The sequence below is a fragment of the Athene noctua genome, chromosome 18, assembly GCF_965140245.1.
Source record: "Athene noctua chromosome 18, bAthNoc1.hap1.1, whole genome shotgun sequence".
In the NCBI taxonomy this organism is placed as follows: Eukaryota; Metazoa; Chordata; class Aves; order Strigiformes; family Strigidae; genus Athene; species Athene noctua.
In genome coordinates this window covers 9262897-9284061 of record NC_134054.1, presented here as the reverse complement: position 1 = coordinate 9284061, position 21165 = coordinate 9262897, and the positions used below count along the sequence as shown (strand labels likewise).

General features: G+C 38.3%; 2 protein-coding genes across 6 annotated transcripts in view; one reads left to right on the top strand and one right to left on the bottom strand.

The window, feature by feature from the left end:
• STXBP4 (syntaxin binding protein 4) overlaps positions 1 to 18323 on the bottom strand; it is a 73961-nt gene extending 55638 nt beyond the window's left edge. Inside the window, exons 1-11 of one of the 5 annotated variants that reach the window (XM_074921876.1) lie at positions 18174 to 18323; positions 16235 to 16357; positions 8817 to 8890; positions 8533 to 8628; positions 7470 to 7539; positions 6518 to 6592; positions 4259 to 4344; positions 3459 to 3588; positions 2784 to 2916; positions 604 to 710; positions 23 to 206 (exon numbers count right to left, since the gene is read on the bottom strand). In XM_074921876.1, the coding sequence (XP_074777977.1) occupies positions 23 to 206; positions 604 to 710; positions 2784 to 2916; positions 3459 to 3588; positions 4259 to 4344; positions 6518 to 6592; positions 7470 to 7539; positions 8533 to 8628; positions 8817 to 8890; positions 16235 to 16272 (993 nt within the window). In that variant the 5' untranslated portion in view covers positions 16273 to 16357; positions 18174 to 18323. Of the gene's footprint in view, positions 1 to 22; positions 207 to 603; positions 711 to 2783; positions 2917 to 3458; positions 3589 to 4258; positions 4345 to 6517; positions 6593 to 7469; positions 7540 to 8532; positions 8629 to 8816; positions 8891 to 12221; positions 12712 to 16234; positions 16358 to 18173 lie in introns of those variants that run through there. The other 4 variants (XM_074921877.1, XM_074921879.1, XM_074921875.1 and 1 more) reach the window with 4 other exon arrangements.
• A 111-nt stretch (positions 18324 to 18434) lies between these two features.
• COX11 (cytochrome c oxidase copper chaperone COX11) lies at positions 18435 to 20787 on the top strand. The gene is made up of 4 exons (XM_074922270.1): positions 18435 to 18785; positions 18883 to 19038; positions 19806 to 19931; positions 20421 to 20787. Exons 1-4 carry the CDS (start codon positions 18441 to 18443, stop codon positions 20601 to 20603), a joined length of 810 nt encoding a protein of 269 aa, XP_074778371.1. The 5' UTR covers positions 18435 to 18440; the 3' UTR covers positions 20604 to 20787.
• Positions 20788 to 21165: the final 378 nt, after the last annotated feature.

Genomic DNA, 21165 nt, shown 5'->3' with positions numbered 1-21165 from the left:
GAGGCATAATAAGTATACTCACAGCATTTGGAGTGAATGTTGAAACGAGCTTCCCATAAGGAGATGCAAGAGAACTAAATACTGCAGCCTGTTGCTCCCCATAAGCTACAGAACACGTTAAGAAGCTGGAAGGACGTTGCAGATTCTCTGAATAGCTGGGAATATTTTTTTGTCTAATAAAAGCTATCTCCCAAAAGCTTTCACACCTAAAATTAAAATTTAAAAAAGTTTCAACATATTATATACTATACTGTTCATAAGTTACTCTTGCAAAAATTAGATTTTTCCCAAACACTGTGTGTGATTTTCTTTAATTATTTTTCTAAAAGGATGTTCTATTCCCCATCATTAGAAAAGGCAAATACTGTGATTTGGAGTTTTGTTTTTCTCTTTTGAAAGGAAGGAAAGTATCATAATTTCATGGGTCTAAAAGGTGCATTTGAGTCTTTTTTCTGTGAAACAATACTGCAATTGGATATTTCAAAAAAATTAATATCCCCTGCATTTCCTTGAAGTACATGAATGACATTTTGCATTAATCTGGTCATAAATACCATATAATAGACCATTTTGAAGGGCTACCTGTTTGACAGTAACAGATACCTCAGCTTTGTTCTGTTGATTATACTTTTCGCCTCTTCATAGGAAACACCAATCATGGACTCTTTGTTTATGGATACAAGTTGATCTCCAGGCTTCAACCGTCCATCCTAATATAACAAAAAAAACCAAACCCACAAATTTTATATTAATTGCTAACACTATAGAAAGAACCGTATAATCACAGCACTTTAACATATTCCTCTGGATCTGTTAAGACAAGAATTATCAAGAATTACTATAAATTTTGCCTGACAATCTTCCAGAAATAAATAGCAGATGAAAAAATAATCACCATGATAGCAGTCATTATAAAAGATTAATCAGATAGAATGGACCTCAGATATTGCATAAAGAAGAAATTTGGACCCAGAGACATTTTTCTGTTAAAACAAACCAACCAACCAACCAACCACAGACAGTAGTTTTTCCAGCAAGGAATACCAACCCATCTGACTACAGGAAGCTTCTTTACTCATTGAGCTGTGAGCTGGATTAATTTGTATTTTAAAACCAAATGTTCTTGGATATACATGGGACTCTTCAGGCACTTACTAGCCATATTAATCTGAATGAGAAAACCAAACTAGTCTATTAGGAATTCACCAGTCAAGAGCACGATAGAAATAATATTGTCAACTTTGTGCTTCAGTTCATTGCAAACTTTCTACCAACACAGGAACATATCACATTTCTGTCTCAGAGACTGTAAGACAAGACTTTACACATGCTAGGCTCGATTTCTCACTAAGATAAAGCTTATTTTACTCACATTTTAAGAGGCTTCAACAATTTAAATGAAAATTCATGTCATTCACCTATGGTTACAGAGTAAGTTACGACTTTTGTCTAATATAATACATATCAAATGACACATAACATGTCTGTGTTCTTCAGCTCTTAATCACAGAAACAATCTGACCATGTGAAACAAACTGTGTACAGAAGACAACACCTAGGAAATTAGTAAAACACCTTTTCAAGACCCATATAATTTTATGTATTTCACACCCACATACCATAATTTTAGCTGTGTTATTTTAAACCTATGATAGCACTTTACCACATTTTTTTGTCACTTGCTGTTTTGGTTTTAATTAAAGAAAAAAAGTTGTAGATCTTTTATTTCACTTGCATCCAGTCTATTAAAAGATATTAATTTCAATGCTGCCCTCATGTGGCAGAGATTTAAAATATGCTTGCTACTTAGGTTTCTCAAACAGCATAACCAAGACTGGGAAGTTATCTGTACTATTGCTAGTATCAGAACCTACTGCAAATTAATGTCTCAGTCTCGGCCTATCAATTATGTGTGATAGGCTTTAAATTATATGTTTACAATGAGAAAAATGTTTTAGAAGCCACAACAGGAGAAAACAAAAGAACTATTCCCATTTATCTATTAAAAGAAGTCCTGAAGAAACATTAGATTTTTTTTCCTTTCATATTGGCATTGTAGGATTAACCTCAGTCTACAAAAATTCAGTCACAAATAGTTACAGACTGTTTTCAGGCAAAGCTCATTGCCTGTGAAATTAACTCATACTCCCTTGCTTGGCAAGAGGCAAAAACTGGTTATCTACACATCAAAATAAACGTAATAACTCAGGATGCAAAAGGAGACACTTGGATAAACAGTTCTGTGCACTTGAACCAGACAGTTCTGTTATTTATTTTTTAAAACTGACAAGCCTCCTGATTTACATATTGCATTTGACATAAATGAAAACAGTAATCAGTACTGATTCATACATTTTATTAGTCTGCACTATCAGAATTTGCCTACACAATGCTTTCCAACTGCAAGACTACATCTAAATTAAGTCTGAAGTGAAAATTATTTTTTGAATGCCCAAGAAAAAAAGAGATGCAATCTGTAGCTTTGTACCATCCTTGTTGATTCACCTTGCCTCATGCAACCTCTTAAAGAAGCTGATTTCTTAATTTTTCATACATAAATTGGGGAATAAGATCCTCATTTACTTCAAATGAACTCATGGATAATTTTCATTACCATGTAACCACACTATGGTGCAATGAGATAATTCTGTTTAAAGAGAAAGCAGGGAGAAATGCAAACAATATTTGTGTTTAAAACTATATATATAAAATACTAAAGAAGGTACTAAATTAAGGCAAAAATACAGGTGACTGAAGGGGGAGGGAGGAAAGAAGGTCTTTACCTTATGACAATCACCACCAGGGATAATTTCTTGAATATACACCAAAGGCCCTTCATTTCTATTAATTCCTCCTACAATATTCAAACCTAAGTTCGTTCCTTTGCAAAAAGAGATAATCTGAAATGCACTATCCCTACAAAGAGAAAGAGAAGAAAATTAGAATTATTTCATGGAACTAGATACTCAAGACTCAAGTGACATTGTACCTTTATCTTACTGATTTCACAAATATGTATTACTGCAACAAATAGAAATAGTAGACATTTAATCTCAATGTTCAAACCTTACACTGCCTGCTTATTACAAAATCAGCAACTTCAGGTGTTACTTCTGGCAATTACAAAAAGAATTGCTGTATTATTTTACAAGGCTAAAAGCTCCTCTTTACTGTATATATCCAAGGTTTACTGGAGTACCTCGGTACACATGAACCAGAAGCATTAATTCATTAGGAGACAGTAAGGTCAAAAGTCAACCTCATTAATCTACTTCTACCAAGTAAGCAATAATGAGAAAAATAATTTACTAAAACTGAAAGTTTGCAATATCAATGGTAAGTTACAGGATTTAAAAAAAAGTCAAACACTTAGTGCTCAACCCAAAATTTTCGTGATCAACCAAATACAGAATTTTCTACATTCACACAAGAGAGTTACAATCAGTTTTGGAAATTACTTTGCAAGCTTTGGGGATGGTGCTGGGACAGAATTTTTTCTGCTGATGGTGGTGATATTATCCTTCAAATGCAACTGAGGACTCTGTGACCTTGAGGATGACCCAGAAGAAGGGCTGTCTGTAGATTTTGCTTAAGAAATAAGGAAAAAAAGAAATAAAATACAAATTTTGGAAAAAGCACAAATTTCAACTTATGTAAGTAAGTTCAGTAGGACTATTCTCACATTAGAAAACAGACAAACCAGACAACCAAAAGAAAGCTTAAGTCTACACAGCTAAGAATTGTCAGCCACCCAGGGTTCCAGGAATATTTCTTAAAAACATAGCAAGATGTATTTTTTTTCCTAACCTGATGCAAAAAGGAAAAAAAAAAAAATCTCAACTGACTTTATTAAAGAATAATCACTCATGCTCTACAAATCCATCCTAATCAGCCAACAATTCCACAAGGTTTATAATTGAAGGTATTCCAGCTCAAATTTTTATTAGTACTTTGAAATCTTATGGTACATTCCATCTACAAATACTAAATACCTTTCACATTATTTATTAATTAAAATTGTTGAAAGTGGTAGTATATTTATTTTAAGAGTTGGGGAAACTGAGAGAAAAATCCCTCAAGTTACGTGTTTAGACTACAAACTAAAGTCTAAGTAAACACGTGTGTTCTGCCTGACTTTCAGTCATTCCTCCAGTATATCCTCTCCCAAATGAAAAGAGTTTTAAGTGCAAGCTTCTACTCCACCAAAGCATGACTACTGTCCTACAGGGTTATGTCAGGCTAGGAAGCAATCTCTCACCAGCTAATAGTTGTGTTGGAGAACTTCTTGCAGAGTTGGCGTCACTGTGAGAGCCATACTTATCCATCAGATCAAGAAATTCTTTCCTGTGGCAACAAAAAGATCCTCTTTGTCAGGATTTGGCATTAGTTTAAATGTGCCCTTTGAAACATGCTACTGTTCCTACTGAAGAGTTACCAGTCCTCAGAAGCTCAATGTTAACTGAAAGGGGAAAACCCTTTCAAACGTTCGGAAGAGGCAAGAAAAAGATAAGGTGATACAGAAGGATAAGGATGGCATAACAATAGGCTATGAACGAAATGAACTATTGGTAGAGAAGCTTAATTATTACCTCTCTTCACCCTAGATTTCAAAACTTGAAAAACTTGTAACTCAAGTCAACTACAGATAATAAGATGGTGGTATTACTTAGGTCCAGAACAAGTTATTTATATTAGAAGGCATCAGATAATATACCTATTGTATACTTATATTTTTAAAGAATGCTTTTAGTTCAACTACATGGAACAAGAACCCAGAAGAGACTGGCAAACAAAGATGTGGCATTTCAAAAAAGAGGACAGAAGAAATACCTATTAATTATTCAAGAACTTTCTCAGAAATTTGCAATCTGTTTCACCTGAGGTAGATAACATTATACATTAAATATTGTATTAACTCTTTCATTATGAAATCTTCTTTAAAAAGTCCCAACAGATGAAATAAAGGGCAATTCTTGGTTAGGTGCACTGTTGGAAAATAAAAAAAAAAAAAAAAAAAGAAGCAGAAGTTCTTTGCAAAAATCAATCATATTAACAGACTGGCAAAAAAAGCAGCAAAGATGTACATCCTGTATTACATGCACGAAAGAGTAAACAAAACCTCTTGATTAATTTAATACCGAATGCAGCCTAATTTAAAAAAAATGTTTATAATCTGAGCTATCACTAAGGTGATAACAGATTAAAAATATATAAATAATCTAGAATTATGTAAACCAGAAACATCAGCAAATTAATATTACAGAATTAGAGAGAGAAAACATAGATTAACTGATTACAGGGAAAGTTTTGCCCAAGTAATTCCAGCGACTGCAGAAGGTTGTTGGAATCTGCTGGATGCATCACTTTTTTAAAAAACGACAAAATTTATTGAACTAATGCCAGACTCAGGGAACACACATGAACACAACTGAGTGTAAGTCAAATAATCCTTTAGCACAGGAATGTACAGTCACAAGAAATTCATTCACAGGTGTCTGAGTGAGGGACTGTATGTAATGACAAATTCTGCACAGGCCACTGGGCATACCACCAGAACGGCAAGGGACTGATGGATTTTAATTATTCAAGGAGTTCAGAGAAACTAGGGCAGGATGCTTTAGATAAAAGCAGATTAAGAGTGGACCTCACATATATCTAGGCAGTCTGAAAAAAGGAGAGATCAGAGGCTATGGAGTGATATAAATGTCTGTCAAATATGAAAAAAATAAGGAGCAGAAAGAGGAAGATTATATTAGACAAAAGGCTGAAGGAATTTAGCCCAGGAAAGGCAAGTAAGGAATTTAGCTCAGGAAAGGCAGATACTCTTGTGATGATGATCAAATACAGTTATATAACAGCCATTTGCTCCAGAGATTTAAGTCAAAAGGGGATACAGACCTGGATCCTAGTACTTCTGATGATTCTCTGCCAATATTGGTTTATATGCTTAAAGAGCTTAACTTTTAAAGCAATATTTAACATAAATGTCCTTCTAATGGATGTATTTTGGACTACCTGCTGCAGTGAACAGTTTAACCTACTTATCCAAAGTAATTCAAAGCTCATTAAAGACTGAAAAGCAAACTTCTGAGGGGAAACAATGACTAAATGACCTTTTTTCAGAAGGCAAGACCATCTTAAATCATACAGGCTTGTGGTACTACGGGTCTAACAGATTCCTCACTTTTTATTATTTCAAAATGTGAGAAGTATTAAAAAAAAAAAAAACAACAGCCTATCACAGCAAATAATTTTAATGGTATTAGCTGGTAACATAACATTTCAATCCTCTTCATTAAACTGAAATTGGCCTGAGCTTGCTACTTTAATTCATGCAAATGGTCTCAGAATGAACTGGTATCAAATACTAGACAGAAAAAATGTGACATGTGGTGCAATTTTGTGACTAAAACTAATCTGAAAGAAACATACATGCAAGCTCGCCCACCCAACCTGAGATATAGCACTAGCTTTTTATTAGTTTTGAGGTTAATACAACGTTTTATTTTTCTCTTACTTTGCTTCTTCGTCTCTAGCAACTAGCAGAGACATGTGATTAGATGCTGATGCTGTTCGCAAAATGTCGACAGCCCTAGAAGGGGGGAGAAAAGCCAAATAAATATACCAGGGTACTATCAAGATAGTGACACATGGTGGTACACGGTGAATAATTCTAAAAGAACAGGAAAATGGACAATTCTTAATCTAGTTAACCATTGTGACTGCCAGATACAGAGGAAAAAAAGCTTGCCAGCAGCATAACCCAAATTAAGCATTGGAGAACTGAGTGAAAGACAGACTGTGGTGAGTCTGTGCCTGGTGACAGGAATAAACTGGGACTGGCCTCTCTTTCCCTTCCCTTTTGTCCCCATCTCTCCTTGGTCCCTCCTACTGCCCTCCTGGACCTCCTTTGGGATTAACAGCCTACACCAGAGAAAAACTGCTGCTCAGGTATGCTTCATTGCTCAGGATTTCCCTCAGCAATATATACTGTAATTTTTCTTTGAATTTTAAATCTACATCTTCAATACTGAGCTGCATAGATCTCTGGTGATCCAGCTACTGAAATCATCCAACATAATTACAGATTTTTCTAAACAATTTCTCCTTCATTGTTCCATCAAAGTGATACTTATTAGCTGCATCATTTACATTCACTGGTATTGAATCAACAGATAGTTATAAAAAAAATTTTAACGGCTTAATATGTTTTAATGCTATTTTCACATATACTCTATAATCTACATCATAAAGGAACGAGCTTATCCTGTTATTACAAAAACATATAAAGTCCTGCCACTTTTCCATGATAGTTTTGCTGAATTAGATTTGTACAATAAATTAATTGCCAGTTGAATTCCAAGGACCCCAGTGGAGCTGCTCTTTTAATCAGTGGTCGATAATGTCCAAAAATTCCACATATAATATTTTAAGCTCTAATAAACATTCAGTAGTCAGTACAAACATACCTTTCATTGGTCACTCCAGTTAAGTTTTCTCCATTGACATCCAAAATTAGGTCACCGGTGAGCAAACGGCCTTGTAATGAAATCAGAGGTAATGCATGAATCAACAGGGACATGGTGAACATATTCTATCATGGTCATAAAACAGAAAGAAAAAGCCCTGTTTTATGTGACCTAGTGCAATAAATAACCTTATGAATTTTAGCAGATTAGGTTCTCATCCTAATTAAGCTAGGTCACTGTGATAAGACTAATAACTATCAATCAGTCTTTTAACCACAGAATAGCCAGTGAAAGTGTTATTTAGCTATTTGAATTATTTACACTTAGCACAAGTGTTCGTGGGACTGGAATTTATATTTCACAGTTGTAGAATTAATTTTCAGCTGAATTTTGTTCTTGTAAGTTACCACGTATATATACATTAATGTTTTATACATTAATAAAAACTTCTAAAAGATTTTTTTAGAACCAAATCTATTTTTAACCTTCTGCAAATCTCAAGTTTAGGAACTATCACTTTTGAAGTAGATTTTGATTATTTGAAATGATCACTCTGCACAAGACCAGATGGAATCTCAAAAACCCCCATATACCCCATATACAGAGCTGGAACAGAAGTATATTCTGTAACTTTATTATTGCAAACTCCACCTAGTATAATTTCTTCTTTCCACACTGAACATCTTAACCACCATTTAAAAAAAATAAAATATTGGAACTCATTAAAAATACTAGTTCTATAAAGGAAACACCACTCTTATCCCTTATGAATTAAAAGAGGTTCTGAACCTCAACACTTATTTAGCAGTGCTGAAAGATTGCCAATTGCTTTCACACCAGCCATATCTAGATTTGAACACATTTTCAAAGAACTGAGAGTATTAAAATCTTCTCATGAAGGGTCCAAGTTTCATTTCTCTACCTTAAAGTAAGCCACCATCATGAATCCTGACTAAACCATGCTATTTTAAATATCCTTATCCACAAAGTAAAATAAAGACGACTTCTTTTGACAGCTTTTTATATGCAGTATGTTTGTACCAAAAAATTAAAAATTACTTACTATCTACAGCAGCAATGCCTCCAGGCAGAATTCTCTTTATGAAAATCCCATAATCTTCTGCTGTTTGTGCCCGATAACCTCCAATAATTTTAACTCCTACAGAACAAACAAAAGAAACAAGCAAGAAACTCGTTATTCCCCCATCTGTGCTAAATGGATTTACAGTCAATCCATAAAAGCCCGATAAATTAAACTTCTGCTGATGGCAGTGTGAACTGGAAAAGCTCACCAGGTGCTTTTAGATTTGGTTTACTCTGAATCAACAGAATGTGCAATCTAATTACCTAATCCATTTTGACAATCAGAAAAAGAAATGCGGTGAACAGCTCGATTGATTCCATGAGGGCCCATAATTGTCCTAAGGAATAAAATAAAAGTAATTAAATCCCTAATTACAAAAACGTGTGTAGAGCTATGTTAACATAAAAAAAATTACAGTGACCATGTTCTTAACTCTAATACAAACCAAAACTAGTTTCCTCCACCGACAACTTCATACTGTTTGATACCTCTGTGCCACCCCTTTCCCCCTGTGAAAGAACAATCTCCTCATAACAAATACAAGACGTAATTCCTTTTCCTCTAAAGCATTTCAGGCTGAATTGTGAATCTCATTTTGTTTATAATAAATGGATTATGATTAAACAGAAACAAAATCCCACAACTTGGTCCATCTTAGCATTTAGGCAAGAAAAACATATCATAACATCTCAGATCATGTAATCATCAATATTAAAACAAAACCACAGATAAGACAGTGTATACAAAAATATTTTCTAAGATATGTAACATATAATTTTGTGGTTATTTATGAACATCATCTTTTCCCTATAGTCTCTCATTTCTCTGTTTTAAAAAAGTCTTCATTCCAAACTCTATTGCCTGCTCCCCTGTGTACCCTCCCACCCCAAGACAAACTAGCAGGATGACACTTGAAATTGTCTAAAAGTAGATGAATATTTTGGAGGCAGTTGATAATGATAAAGAATTAAGGAAGATTACAAAGTAAAATTAGACTTTGGAAACCTAAATTTGTAGTTCCATTGGAAACATGACCAACATACCGCTCTGAGAATGCAAAGTGTTAACAATCCCTATAAATCCAGATTACCTTTTACCCCTTTTTATTTTCATTTAGATGAATTATTGTAAAAAAAATCCAAGTTCTATCATAACTCCTTTGTCCTCCCACTGTACCATTTTTGGAGAAGACTCACCAGATCCCTTCTAGAAAGAAGCAGAAGCACCACTTGGGTTTTTCTGCTTTGACCTACATATTGTTCTATATTAGACAGTGAGTTGCATTTTCTAGAGTGTGATGTTAAAAGTGAAATGGAACAACCAGAATTCATTAGCAGGGGTGAAAAGAAGATCAAAGTGGAGGACATAGTGACCCAAATCCTCCCACACAACCATATTCATCACACAGCCTGAATTCCATGCCTGAAACTGGGTATTTTTGTAAAAGCCGGAGTACATGTCATTAAAAGATGCCATACCCGAGGGAAGAGAGAAATCCAGAAGGTCCAAATGTTCCTAAATTCTAGCACCAGGCAAGAGATCCAGCTTCTGAAGAACATCCATAATTCTTTTGGTTTTGTACAAGAAACTGGATGAGTTTTTTATCAAGGGATGAGCACTTGCTTTGAAAAGCAACAATTTGTTCCACAGCCTCAACTCCCAAGCATTTGACAACTAGCCTTGCTTTAGAAAAGCTGGCCATAAGAACAGAGCTAATAATTCACCTTTAGAAAGAAACAGAAAGCCTGTGCTTCAGACACTGTATGATTTTCATCGTAGTATTTCTCATAGTATTTGTTTCATAGGCTAAAATGAAATTATGAACCTAGTTAGTGTATTTGGCCACTGACATGACAGCACGTGACCTTGCTACTACGTGACAGAGCATAAGGCACACTTTGTAAGGCTGAAAGTGAACCAAACTGCTTTTACTTAATCACAGTCTGAAAGGAAGGGTAAATCATTAAGCCTGCTATTTCTCTGACAAAACTTTTTTGATAAACTACTTCTATACTACAACAGCAGAGTATTTAGCAGTATTACCTAGCACTGTCACTTCAATTATCCCATGAATTTAAATTGTTTTGAAGCTGAAAAACAACATAGTATTCATGTTCTTTACAGGTCTGTCCTGATTTGTATCCATCTTTAAACAAGGGACACTGATCTTTAAAATAAGTAGATGATTATTCTATTTTTTTTCTGTGTTGCCTTTTGCTATTACTGTTCTGCTTCTTGCTCTGCCATGCTCTCAGCAGTTTTCACATAGCAGTTTTTTATTAAAATAAAAAAATCAAGAACAAATGTTATTTCAACCTCACACATGTTTACTTTTATGAAGTCTTAAAAGATCAAATCTCAGACTGAAGTCTAAAGTTCAGAGTTCATCAGAAATCATAGGACCTATTTACATACTACTACAAAAAACAATCATTAAATATGATCAAATCTAGGCACAGAACACTTAATAGGTGTCTAGAAGTAACAGTCAATAATTTCAAGAGATCCTAATTAGCAAAAAATGGATTCTGACAGAGAGGATACAGAGAATATACAAACTAATAATTCACAATGGAAAGGAATAAGATATCTCTGAAACAGTGAAATTGTCATGATGTTGCCACCTACAATTAGAAAGGACACTTTGAACAGACACATACAGTTGTGTTTATGCTCTAAAGACTAAGTCCCTCCAATACATGCAGTTTAAAATTATCATATAAAAGACAAGGATCTTCAAATGACCTAAATCTGTTTAGCGTATCACATCCCACTGACTTACAGTGTTAGTTTTTCTCCCATAAAACTCAGATGGATCTCCAAGTCAAGCTACTTGTCATGGTTCTAATAAAATAAACAGGGCTTTAACAGTTTCACTACAAAAAGAACTGGATTTAGCACCCATACAACATTTATTTCATGCTATCATTACTCACTATTAATAAAATGTTAGAATACTTCCCCAAAAACATTAGAAATATGCTCAACAGTATAAATAAGGAAATAGGCTTTTAAAACAAATGGCAGTAGTGACAAAAAATAATTTCAATGTTCTAGGTAGAAAAAGATGCAAATCAAATGTAGCTGCCTATTCCTCAAGAAGTCATGGAAAAATACAAAGCCAGCTTTTAGCACACAGAGGAGAAATCCGAGGCAATAGATGAGATAAACAAGCAAGACTCTTCAAAATATACACTGTAACTTCATTACACCAACAAATACTAAACACTCCAACTGAATCCTGGAATGCTAACAGACTGAGTGCGTATAATTTTGTGTAGATGTTCTAGTAAAGACAATTAAAATGAAATTTTTATACTTTTTTCTATTACTTTTTAGCAGCATACACAAGGAAGTTCAACAGCTTTATATATTCTAGAGACTTAGTAGAAAACACAGCTCCAGATATTCTTTTGATCTGTATTCCTGATAAATTATTAGTCATTTATGTTCACAAACAGAATCTTTATCTAGGTTTATCGACAATAAATAATACCCTTCCCTCACAAAACAAATAATACTTGACACCTAAAGAAAAATCAAAATTATAAACTCTGGCTACTAATGACAAGAAGCTGAAAATGTCTACAGCTTTTAAAATACCTTTACTGTACTTTTCCCAATAACAGACTAGAAAAATGCCGCCACAACCTCATGGTTAAGCATACCAGTATAAGAGAGAGAGACCATCAAAACGCTCTGGTTCATCTTCATCTCCTGGCGAGAGTAAGGACATTCTTCAGTACAGCAGCAAAGACAAAGCAACCAAAATACACTGGAGGTATCCAGTTCAGCTGGATAAGGGTTACATGCAGGACAATTTCTGCCAGTAAGTTTAAAAAAACCCCTGACAGACAGAGCTTGAAACAGAGTGTCTGCCTACTTAATCTTCTCTGAAACCCTCTGCGTCACATGGACTAATTCACCTATTGAGGTAACGTTTACTTTTTCCTCTGTTTGAAATGGCAATTTATAGCAACTTTAAAGAATGATAAACACAAAGGAGAGAAAATTTGCTTGCATTTACTACAACTGTGATCATGCAATCTATTTCTAACAGCCGAAGGCAAGTGAAATAATTAAGATACAATAAACTTATTTTCTCATGTTCTTCCAGCAATTTATTTACATGCTCCCTCGAAACAAGGTCAAAAGCAGTAACTCATGACCTTTCTAAAGCAATCTTCCTAGCAGACTGGATTATGTACAGCCACACACAAAAGGGAAAGCCAACAAAGCAGACAGACTGAAAGCATTAACAAAACAAATGCCATTATGCTATTACTTTTCAGTCTCAATTATGGTATTGACTTGTGTCATGCTTTAACTTGGTTTTTAATGTCATGCTTTGATTTGGTCTTTAGTCTTTCAATATACAACAGTCAAAAGTTAAGACAGACCTTAGGTTATATACTTTGCTCTAGAAATGGAAGCTGACACATCTGGGTTTTTTGAGAGAGAAAATTTAAATGATGACTTTATGTCATTACACTGAGAATAATCTAGCTGAAGAAGTACAACATATAGCACTGTTCCCAGAGGTAAGACTCTCTTCTGATACAAGGCTTGGTCTTGCAGAGATATGCATATTTTCAGAAGTTCTGAGCACCTGACATCAGTTTGGTTAACTATCATTTTCTTCCACCCCTATTACTCCCCCTCTTTCTAAAAGACCTTAAAAAGATTGGAGTTTAAAATGATAACCAGATATTCTGTGTTCACTGAGGGCTTTGTTTAAGTAGAAAGGTGAATCCTCTCTAGCAGGGAGTAACCCTGTGATGAGACAGCATCTGTCGGTGTCTAGAGCTGCACAGCAGGACAGCTTGGCTATGCGAGGAATGCATATGCTTATCTCATGCACCTTTTTTTTTTTTTTTTTTTTAAAGTTGTAGTGACTGGTTTCATTAGCAAGTAATCATTCTGGAGAAAGGATCTTTTTGCCTATAGGCAGTGTGCTATACAGTGTTCAAAATTACACAGGTCTGTCCCTAGGGCCTGTGATCCACACAAACACACACCAGGGGCTGAAGGGTGAAGTGAGCCCCCACAGATTACGGAGTAGCAGTGGGAACATAAAGCAGCCTTCCCAGCACCCAAAACGAGATGAGCTCCACTGGCACCATTGGGATTGCTCACAATCATTCAGTGATGAAAATCTGACCCTTTTAGTCTTTTCTCAATGAGTTCAACTCTGCTGGTGTTACCGGCATTACAGTCCGATGAAAGAAAAGCCATTGATATTTTAAGCATCGCATCAATTAGATTTGCTCTAAGCAAGGTTACAGAAGAGAAAATACCAATAGTCTTTCTCCAGCAAAATTGTCATTGTTCTTAACACCAGTGGAATTCGATTTGTGGCATCAACATCAAACATTTGTCAAAACAACTCACTACTCAGATCAATACTGCTTGTTTCCAATGTCACATTTTCTACAACAGAAACACCCCCTCCATTAAAAGTTGGCTCAAGGCTATGCGTTTTTGTTATTAAAATGCAAAAAATTATTTTTATTAAACTAGGTGTGACAAAATTCTGAACAAGTTAAGCAGATATAAAGTAGTATTAAGCTTGTTGCTCCCACCTCCTTTTATTAGAGTTATTATCAGTAATACTTCACTTGTTCAAACAGTTGCTCCTCCATCCCTTCTTCAAAGTAACCTATGCATTGTTCAGCTCCCTGAATTCATCCCAAGGGTTCTATGACTCTTTACCTTGAAATTCTGCAGCTGTGCTGCTTTTGATGTTTCTAAAGAATTCATATAGAAAAATGGTATGATTGCTTCTCTTGCAAGTTCTCTGCCTTTCAAGAATATACTCAAGGGAAAACAAACTATTTTTTACTTCCAGAAAGATCTAGAAATACTGTAATAACTTAAAACTCCATATAATCTAATATAATGAGTAAGACTAAATTTTCAAGAGACATCGTTTGTTATTTTATGCAGCATACAAACTAAGATTATTTTTCAAACAGCTAGTAAACTGTTCTATTCTGGCAACATTATTAATCATGAGTCACCTTTCCCAAAGGAAGTTTTGTAATGCTTTAGCGACTGAGATGGATTACAGGATAACTTAGCAGATGACAAAAAGATTTGCAGAATCTTCAGAAGCACGATTCACAAAAGTTTTTTGTTATAAATAAAACAAAAAAAACACTTCACAAAATAATCCTATGCAACTCAATTATGCAACTGTAGCCTTTCAGGTTCACTAACCCTAAAACGTAAAAATTCATTGTGATACTGAGGACCACAGCCAAGGGAACACTGTATCATACAGCATGAACAAACGCTTGGCTCTGAGCTATCCAAACCCACTAGTTATTCAAAATACGTTTTGTTGATTAGGTCATAGAGATTAAAAGAAAACGTATGTCATTATATGGCAAATGTTAAACATGAAAAAAAAGCTTGAGCAACATTGTAATTGTGGAGAAGCATGAATGATTTGAGGCTAATCCTTTGTCTAGAGAAGAAAGGTATTATTTAAAGTTTAGATAAACCTCAATTAACATATAACCAAGTACATTCTTGAAGCTTTGTGGATTGATACTGTCTCCTAGGAAAAAAAAAATAAATAAATAAGGAAATGATACCCTTCCACCATCATGTCGCCGAAGTGCAGTTACATGCACCTTTCATGCTCATCTCTTACGTGAAAAATTGCCTTGGGAAGACAGTGATCTAGTAACTATTCATATAATACACCTTCTCGATGAACCTAAAAGCCACAGCTGTTTTAAAGATGTGTCTTTGTATCACATACCCTGTATTTCCATCAGGCAAGCAAAGCGTTTGCTTCTTCAGATGCCAGTAAAAAGCAAGTTAATTTTTGCAATGTTTTGTGGATTTGTTTCAAAAACCCCAAGTTATTTATGAGGTGGTATCATTCAGAAATTATGCTAAATTGTTTGACAATACTTTTGAATACTGTTTACTGGATTCCGTTGCACAAGCGCAGCAAACATGATAGTCCAGCAAGAGCTGTTTGTGCCTGTTTTTAATTATGGTTTTGATGACAGTGTTGGCATGGCTACTTCACAGTTTGGGAAGGGTCGATTTTCAATCACGTGATTTTCAATCACAACTGAATCCATGTTTGCCGTTGAGAATCTGATCCAATCCCTAACTAAATGGGTAATATTATGGTTTACAGAATAATTATCATCATATATCCCATGGCATTGGTAAAAATAAGTTGGTTCCAAAGCACTACACATAGAACATTGAAGGCATGCAGACATAATATTCCAAAAAAGTAATGCATTTTAATACATTATTCCGTACAGTGTCATATGCTACTGTAGGTACCCTATGTGTACAGGGAATTAATTTGCTATATACATTACATTTTCATAGCTGCAGAAGCATCAAGGAATTTCTGTGTGGCGTTTTCTCTCTACAGACCCAGTCCAAACCAAGTGCTGATTAACTTAATGAAAAGCTTAAGAGCTACTTCTTCCCTTTATGTGTAAACTCACTGGTGTTGGTATTGGCTCTTTTAAGACATTGCTTCAGACTGTTTCAATATGAAAGTTATTTTTCTTTAAGACTTCATCAAAACAAGATCCTGCTAATGAAACTGCAATAGTTTTTGTATTACAATCCAGCAATCCAGCAACTGTTGTATTCTTGGGGGGGGGGGGGGGGGGGGGGGGGGGGCAGGGGAAGTACTTACTTGTTCTCTGTATTTGTTAGGGGATCTGTACTGGACATCTTCTCAGGTGTGCTATTTTAATAAAAGTTCAAAATGAAGAATTCTGACACATGAAGCACTGGCTCGTAACCAGGATAATAACTGCTGCAAAAAAGGAGAAACCACTTTTTGAAAATGACATGATGATGTTTATTTTCAGACACTGACAATTCTCAATTACTGAGTAGCTCAAATCAAGTGGGAAAAGAAAACTTTCATTATGAAACTGATAGACTTCATCGCTCAAACAGTGAGGAGCTAACAACTCAGACTTCACTGTGTATTGCACTGAAACATCTGACATTCTAATTTCCTCTTAATTTCTGAGGTATTTCTAGGATTAAACTGAACCCCTCATGATTAAAATCTAAAAATTAAAGTAACTGAGATTACAGTTCCAGGCTAATGTAACTGCTGAAGACAAAAACAATGTAATTTTTTTCCAGTGAAGGTTACGTGGGGACAGAATGTTGTTTTCAACATGATAAGGTGTTTTGCGTGTCTCGTTTTCTCACTTTTTTTTAAACTTAGTATCTAGTATTCAGCACCGATGGAATTTTCACGTGAAGTATGTAAGACGTAGGCCAAAACACATGCAAAATAGAGTTATGTACCATTAATGTAGCAAAAACCCAGGTAATTCACACTGTAATTTTATTAGCACGTGTGGCAGATCAACAAGAATCACAATCCTGTATGTACTGAGCTACAACCGTTTGGAAAATTACTGCAAAAGCACTAATGCAAAACCAGCCGTTTGTATCAGCAGCAAGTCTTCCTGACCTCAGGCGTTGTATGGTTAAACCCTCACATGGCCGTGAACCAGAAAAGATATTACTCCTAAGACACAGTACAAGGGGGACAAGGAACTCTGTGAACACAAAGGCAAGAGATGGCCACAGGTGCTTGTGGTACCAGGGGCACCCTGCAAACCTGGGCTAAATTAAAGTAGGTTCAGGTGCACAGTGTCAGCGTCCACAAAAACACACTGACCCATTCCTGCAGATCCGTATTTCTGCATTTAAAAAAAAAAAAAAAAAGTTAAATTCACTTGGGAACACCGCAAATTTTCCCGCATTGAACGTTTTCAGATCCTAAAGGATCAATAAAAGCGCCATCTAAATAGAGAGGAAACACCACAATATTGCTTCACTCCGGGCTTTATCGTTCTCTTATTAAACACACGTAAACGGAAAATGTAACGGTATCAAGAGCTGGCACAGTCCCGGCACGACTCGGGTTACTGGAACCTGCACATGGGAAGAGCAGAGCTCTAAAGCAGTGAATTCATCCGCTGCTACAGCAAAGTTTGTTACAGTGCACGGGACCAGTCCTGTGAAAAAAGATCGCGGTTGGGAATTTGCCTGACCTTGCCTGTCCTGAAGTTATCGCTGTTCACAAACAGCGTTCCATCACTTCGCAGCACGGCAGCATTTGTGCCTAGACAAAAACACATCCTCACGCCGTACAAAGAAATGAAACTACACGTGAACTAAAGCACCACTGAGGGGGGAAAAAAAAAAAAATCGGCGTCAGTGTCCACAAAGCAGGGAACCTGCAGGAAGACAAAGGGATGAAGCCTCCTCTCCGCGGAGAGCCCCCGGCCGCGGAGCGGGGCAGGGTGTGCCCGCTCTGCCCGCAGCGGCACAACCCCGAGCCGAGGGGCCCGGGCACGAAGGCGCCTTCCCCCGCGCCCGGCCGGGCGCTCCCGCCCCACGGGAACCCGCCGGAGCGGTCCTCGCCCCCCGCCCCGTCCCGCTGCCCGCCGGTGCGCCGCTCCCCGCGCTAACCCCGCTGAGGCACTTGGAGAGGACCGTCACCCCCCGGCCCCGCCCGGCCCCGTTCACCCGCTGCTGGCAGAGCTGCGGCGCCGCGCTGCCGTCCGGCACCGGGGGAGGGGGCCCGGGGGTGCGACAGTTACCTCGAGCCGCCCGAGCGGTCTCGCCGGGGAGGGAGAGACACAACCGGCGGGGTCTGGCGGGGACCCCCCGCACCTCAGCGCCGCTCTGAGGGCTGAGCGGCGGGCGACCCCTCAGCGCCCCGCTCCCTGCCCTCGGCCGCCCGGCCCGGCCCGCTGCCCGCTCCCCGCCCCCTCGGGCAGGCGGCGGCCGCGGCGGGGCGGGAAGAGGGCGGGGGCGGGGCCGCCCCGCGCGGCGCCTCGCGAGAAGAGCCGCGCCCGCCCCGCGCCATGGGGCTGTGCGGGCCGCGCTGGGCCGCGCTGCGGGTGCCCGCGGGGCCGCGGCTCCTCTGGGCGCTGCGCCGGGCCCTGCCCCGGCCGGGGGCTGCTGCTGCCGGCGGACGGGCGCCCCCGCGGCCGGACGGGAGTGCTCCCCACAGCCTCTGGGCGGCGGGAGGACGGGCGCCGTCCCCGCGGGGGGCCCGCGGGCTGCGGAGCTCCAACCCCTTCACCCGCAGGCAGGAGGAGGAATGGCGGCGGCGCAACCGGTCGGCGCTAGCCTACATCGCCGCCGCCGCCGTGGGGATGGTCGGCATGTCCTACGCGGCCGTGCCGCTCTACCGCCTCTACTGCCAGGTACCGGGGAGCCCCGCGGCCCGGCGCGGCTGCCGGCTCCTTCCCGCCCGCGGAGGGCGGCGGGCGCGGGTCCCTCACCGCTTTGTCTTTCTGTCAGGCCACGGGCCTGGGCGGGACGACGGGCGCGGGGCACGGCTCGGAGCAGATCGAGAGCATGGAGCCGGTGAGAGGCCGCGTCATCAGGGTCACCTTCAACGCGGACGTGCACTCCAGCATCCAGTGGAACTTCCAGCCCCAGCAGAGCGAGATCTACGTGAGTGACTTCGCCTCCGTCCTCCCTCGGAACCGCTCGCTCCCCGAGGCGAGAGCGTCAGGTTTTGCCTCTCACCTTTTTGCCACCTTCCTTCCAGTGGTGTATTTGGCCCCTGATCTGGAAAACTACACAACTGGGGGCACCTCAGCCCAGCTGCTTCCACTGCAGGATTCTGGTGCTGGTTGGGTGGCAGGGCTGATGTCTCCTACCAGAGGGCAGAACTTTCCCTGCCCGTTCTGTGTTGCTCCCCTGCCATCCCATCATGCTACCAAAAAGGAATCGCTATCAAAAGTAATTTATAGATACTGGTGGGGTTTTGCCAGAGTTCCCACCTAGTACTTTCTTTTCTTGCCCCTACCACTGTAGAACTGTTTCTGCATTTTCTAAAAAATGAACACTTTAATCTACTGTTTAGAATTAGTTCTTAAAAACTTACAGAAGTAGTCGTGCTTCTTAATTGGTTTCTAAGTCCAGTAGCAAAGGAATGTTAAACTCAAACCTGCATATTAAAAAAGCTCTGTATGCTGCTAAACTGCTGAGAATAATCGAAGTCTCAGTGGCAAACTGGTTAAGATTAAAAATGCACATATATAACATTACTTTTAATTTTGAATGGGGGTGAATTGTCTTTAACCAAAGTATTTGTGAAGTAACCAATTTGAAATAGCAAAAGAGAAAATGAACTAATTCAAGCTAAAGCCTGGAGAATGTTTGAGAAGTGGGGGGCTGCTGTGGATTAAAAATCACTGTGCAATTTCTTTATATAGGTGGTACCAGGAGAGACTGCACTGGCTTTTTATAAAGCGAAAAATCCTACTGACAAACCAATAATTGGAATCTCTACCTACAATGTAATACCCTTTGAAGCAGGACAGTATTTCAATAAAATACAAGTAAGTGTGAATAAAGCAAAGATTACATTCTGCTTTATATGGATGAGAATTGTTATCCTTACTTTTTTCTCATTTTAATCCTGGATACCATTCTTTGTATGCCAACATTGTAAAAAAATGCATTGAATTTTTTCAGATGACAGTGCACCAGGTCATTCTTCATAACAAGCTGTAGTACACATCCAATTAGACTGGCTCCCAAATACACAGTATTTAGTACAACTGACACTGAGGGCAGGTGGTAATGATGTGAGCTAGCCTGGCCAATTTGCATGTTTGGACACTTCCTTAAAAGCTAATTTTTTTCCTGTAACACAAGAGGAACAAAATTGCTGTCTGGTTGCTTGTATAGTTGATCCTTCCCAGGATTTTAGGGATGTACAAGGAATGAGAGTTGATTTTGAAAGATGAAGCTTTTACTCATGTTGACAAAGTTTACCATAATTAGTGTTTAATTGTTTTGGGGTTTTTTTCCTCCCCTCCCTGCAGTGCTTCTGTTTTGAAGAACAGCGGCTAAATCCTCAAGAGGAAGTGGACATGCCTGTTTTTTTCTACATTGATCCCGAATTTGTAGAGGACCCTAAAATGGCAAAAGTTGATTTGATCACCCTCTCTTACACCTTTTTCGAAGCAAAGGAAGGACAGAAGTTAGCACTTCCTGGGTATCAGTAATGGGAAATCTACACAGTTTGACTTCTGCTAGCTGGCTACCAGTTTTGAAACCATTATTCTATGGAATGAAAAACTGCAGGAGTACAGTGCAATATGGAATTATATTATTAAACCACCCTGGGCACATGTTGCTGTTATGAAAGGATGTATTTCTATTTTTTAATAAAAACTTATGTAGTTGGAATATTATTTTTTTAGGGATAGTATTTCTTTATCAGACAACAGAAGGGAACATACTGTTCCTGGGAGAGGGTTTTCTCAAGCCATCTTTTTGTAAGATGATACATCTGAATACTGAGGCAAACTTTTAAACCCAAGTGGAAACTGATCTTCATTTAAACACAGAGGAACAAATCAGTTTATTAAGCATCTAAAATAGCATTGCTGGCTCTGAAATATAACTCCCGTGTAAATTACTCTTTTATAAAAAGGTAAAGCCAGGTAATCTGTTAATGAAGTCTCAAAACTAAACAACATTGGACTGTACTGCTGTGTAACCTTCCCATGGCACGGGAGGAGCTGATGATTCAGAAGATGATGCACCTTCTCATATTATTACTGA

Coding starts and splice junctions, on each gene's coding strand:
- COX11 (XM_074922270.1), top strand. CDS start 18,441: ATGGGGCTGTGCGGGCCGCGCTGGGCCGCGCTGCGGGTGCCCGCGGGG. Junction 18,786..18,882: donor TCTACCGCCTCTACTGCCAG/GTACCGGGGAGC, acceptor TCTTTCTGTCAG/GCCACGGGCCTGGGCGGGAC. Junction 19,932..20,420: donor AGTATTTCAATAAAATACAA/GTAAGTGTGAAT, acceptor CCCTCCCTGCAG/TGCTTCTGTTTTGAAGAACA.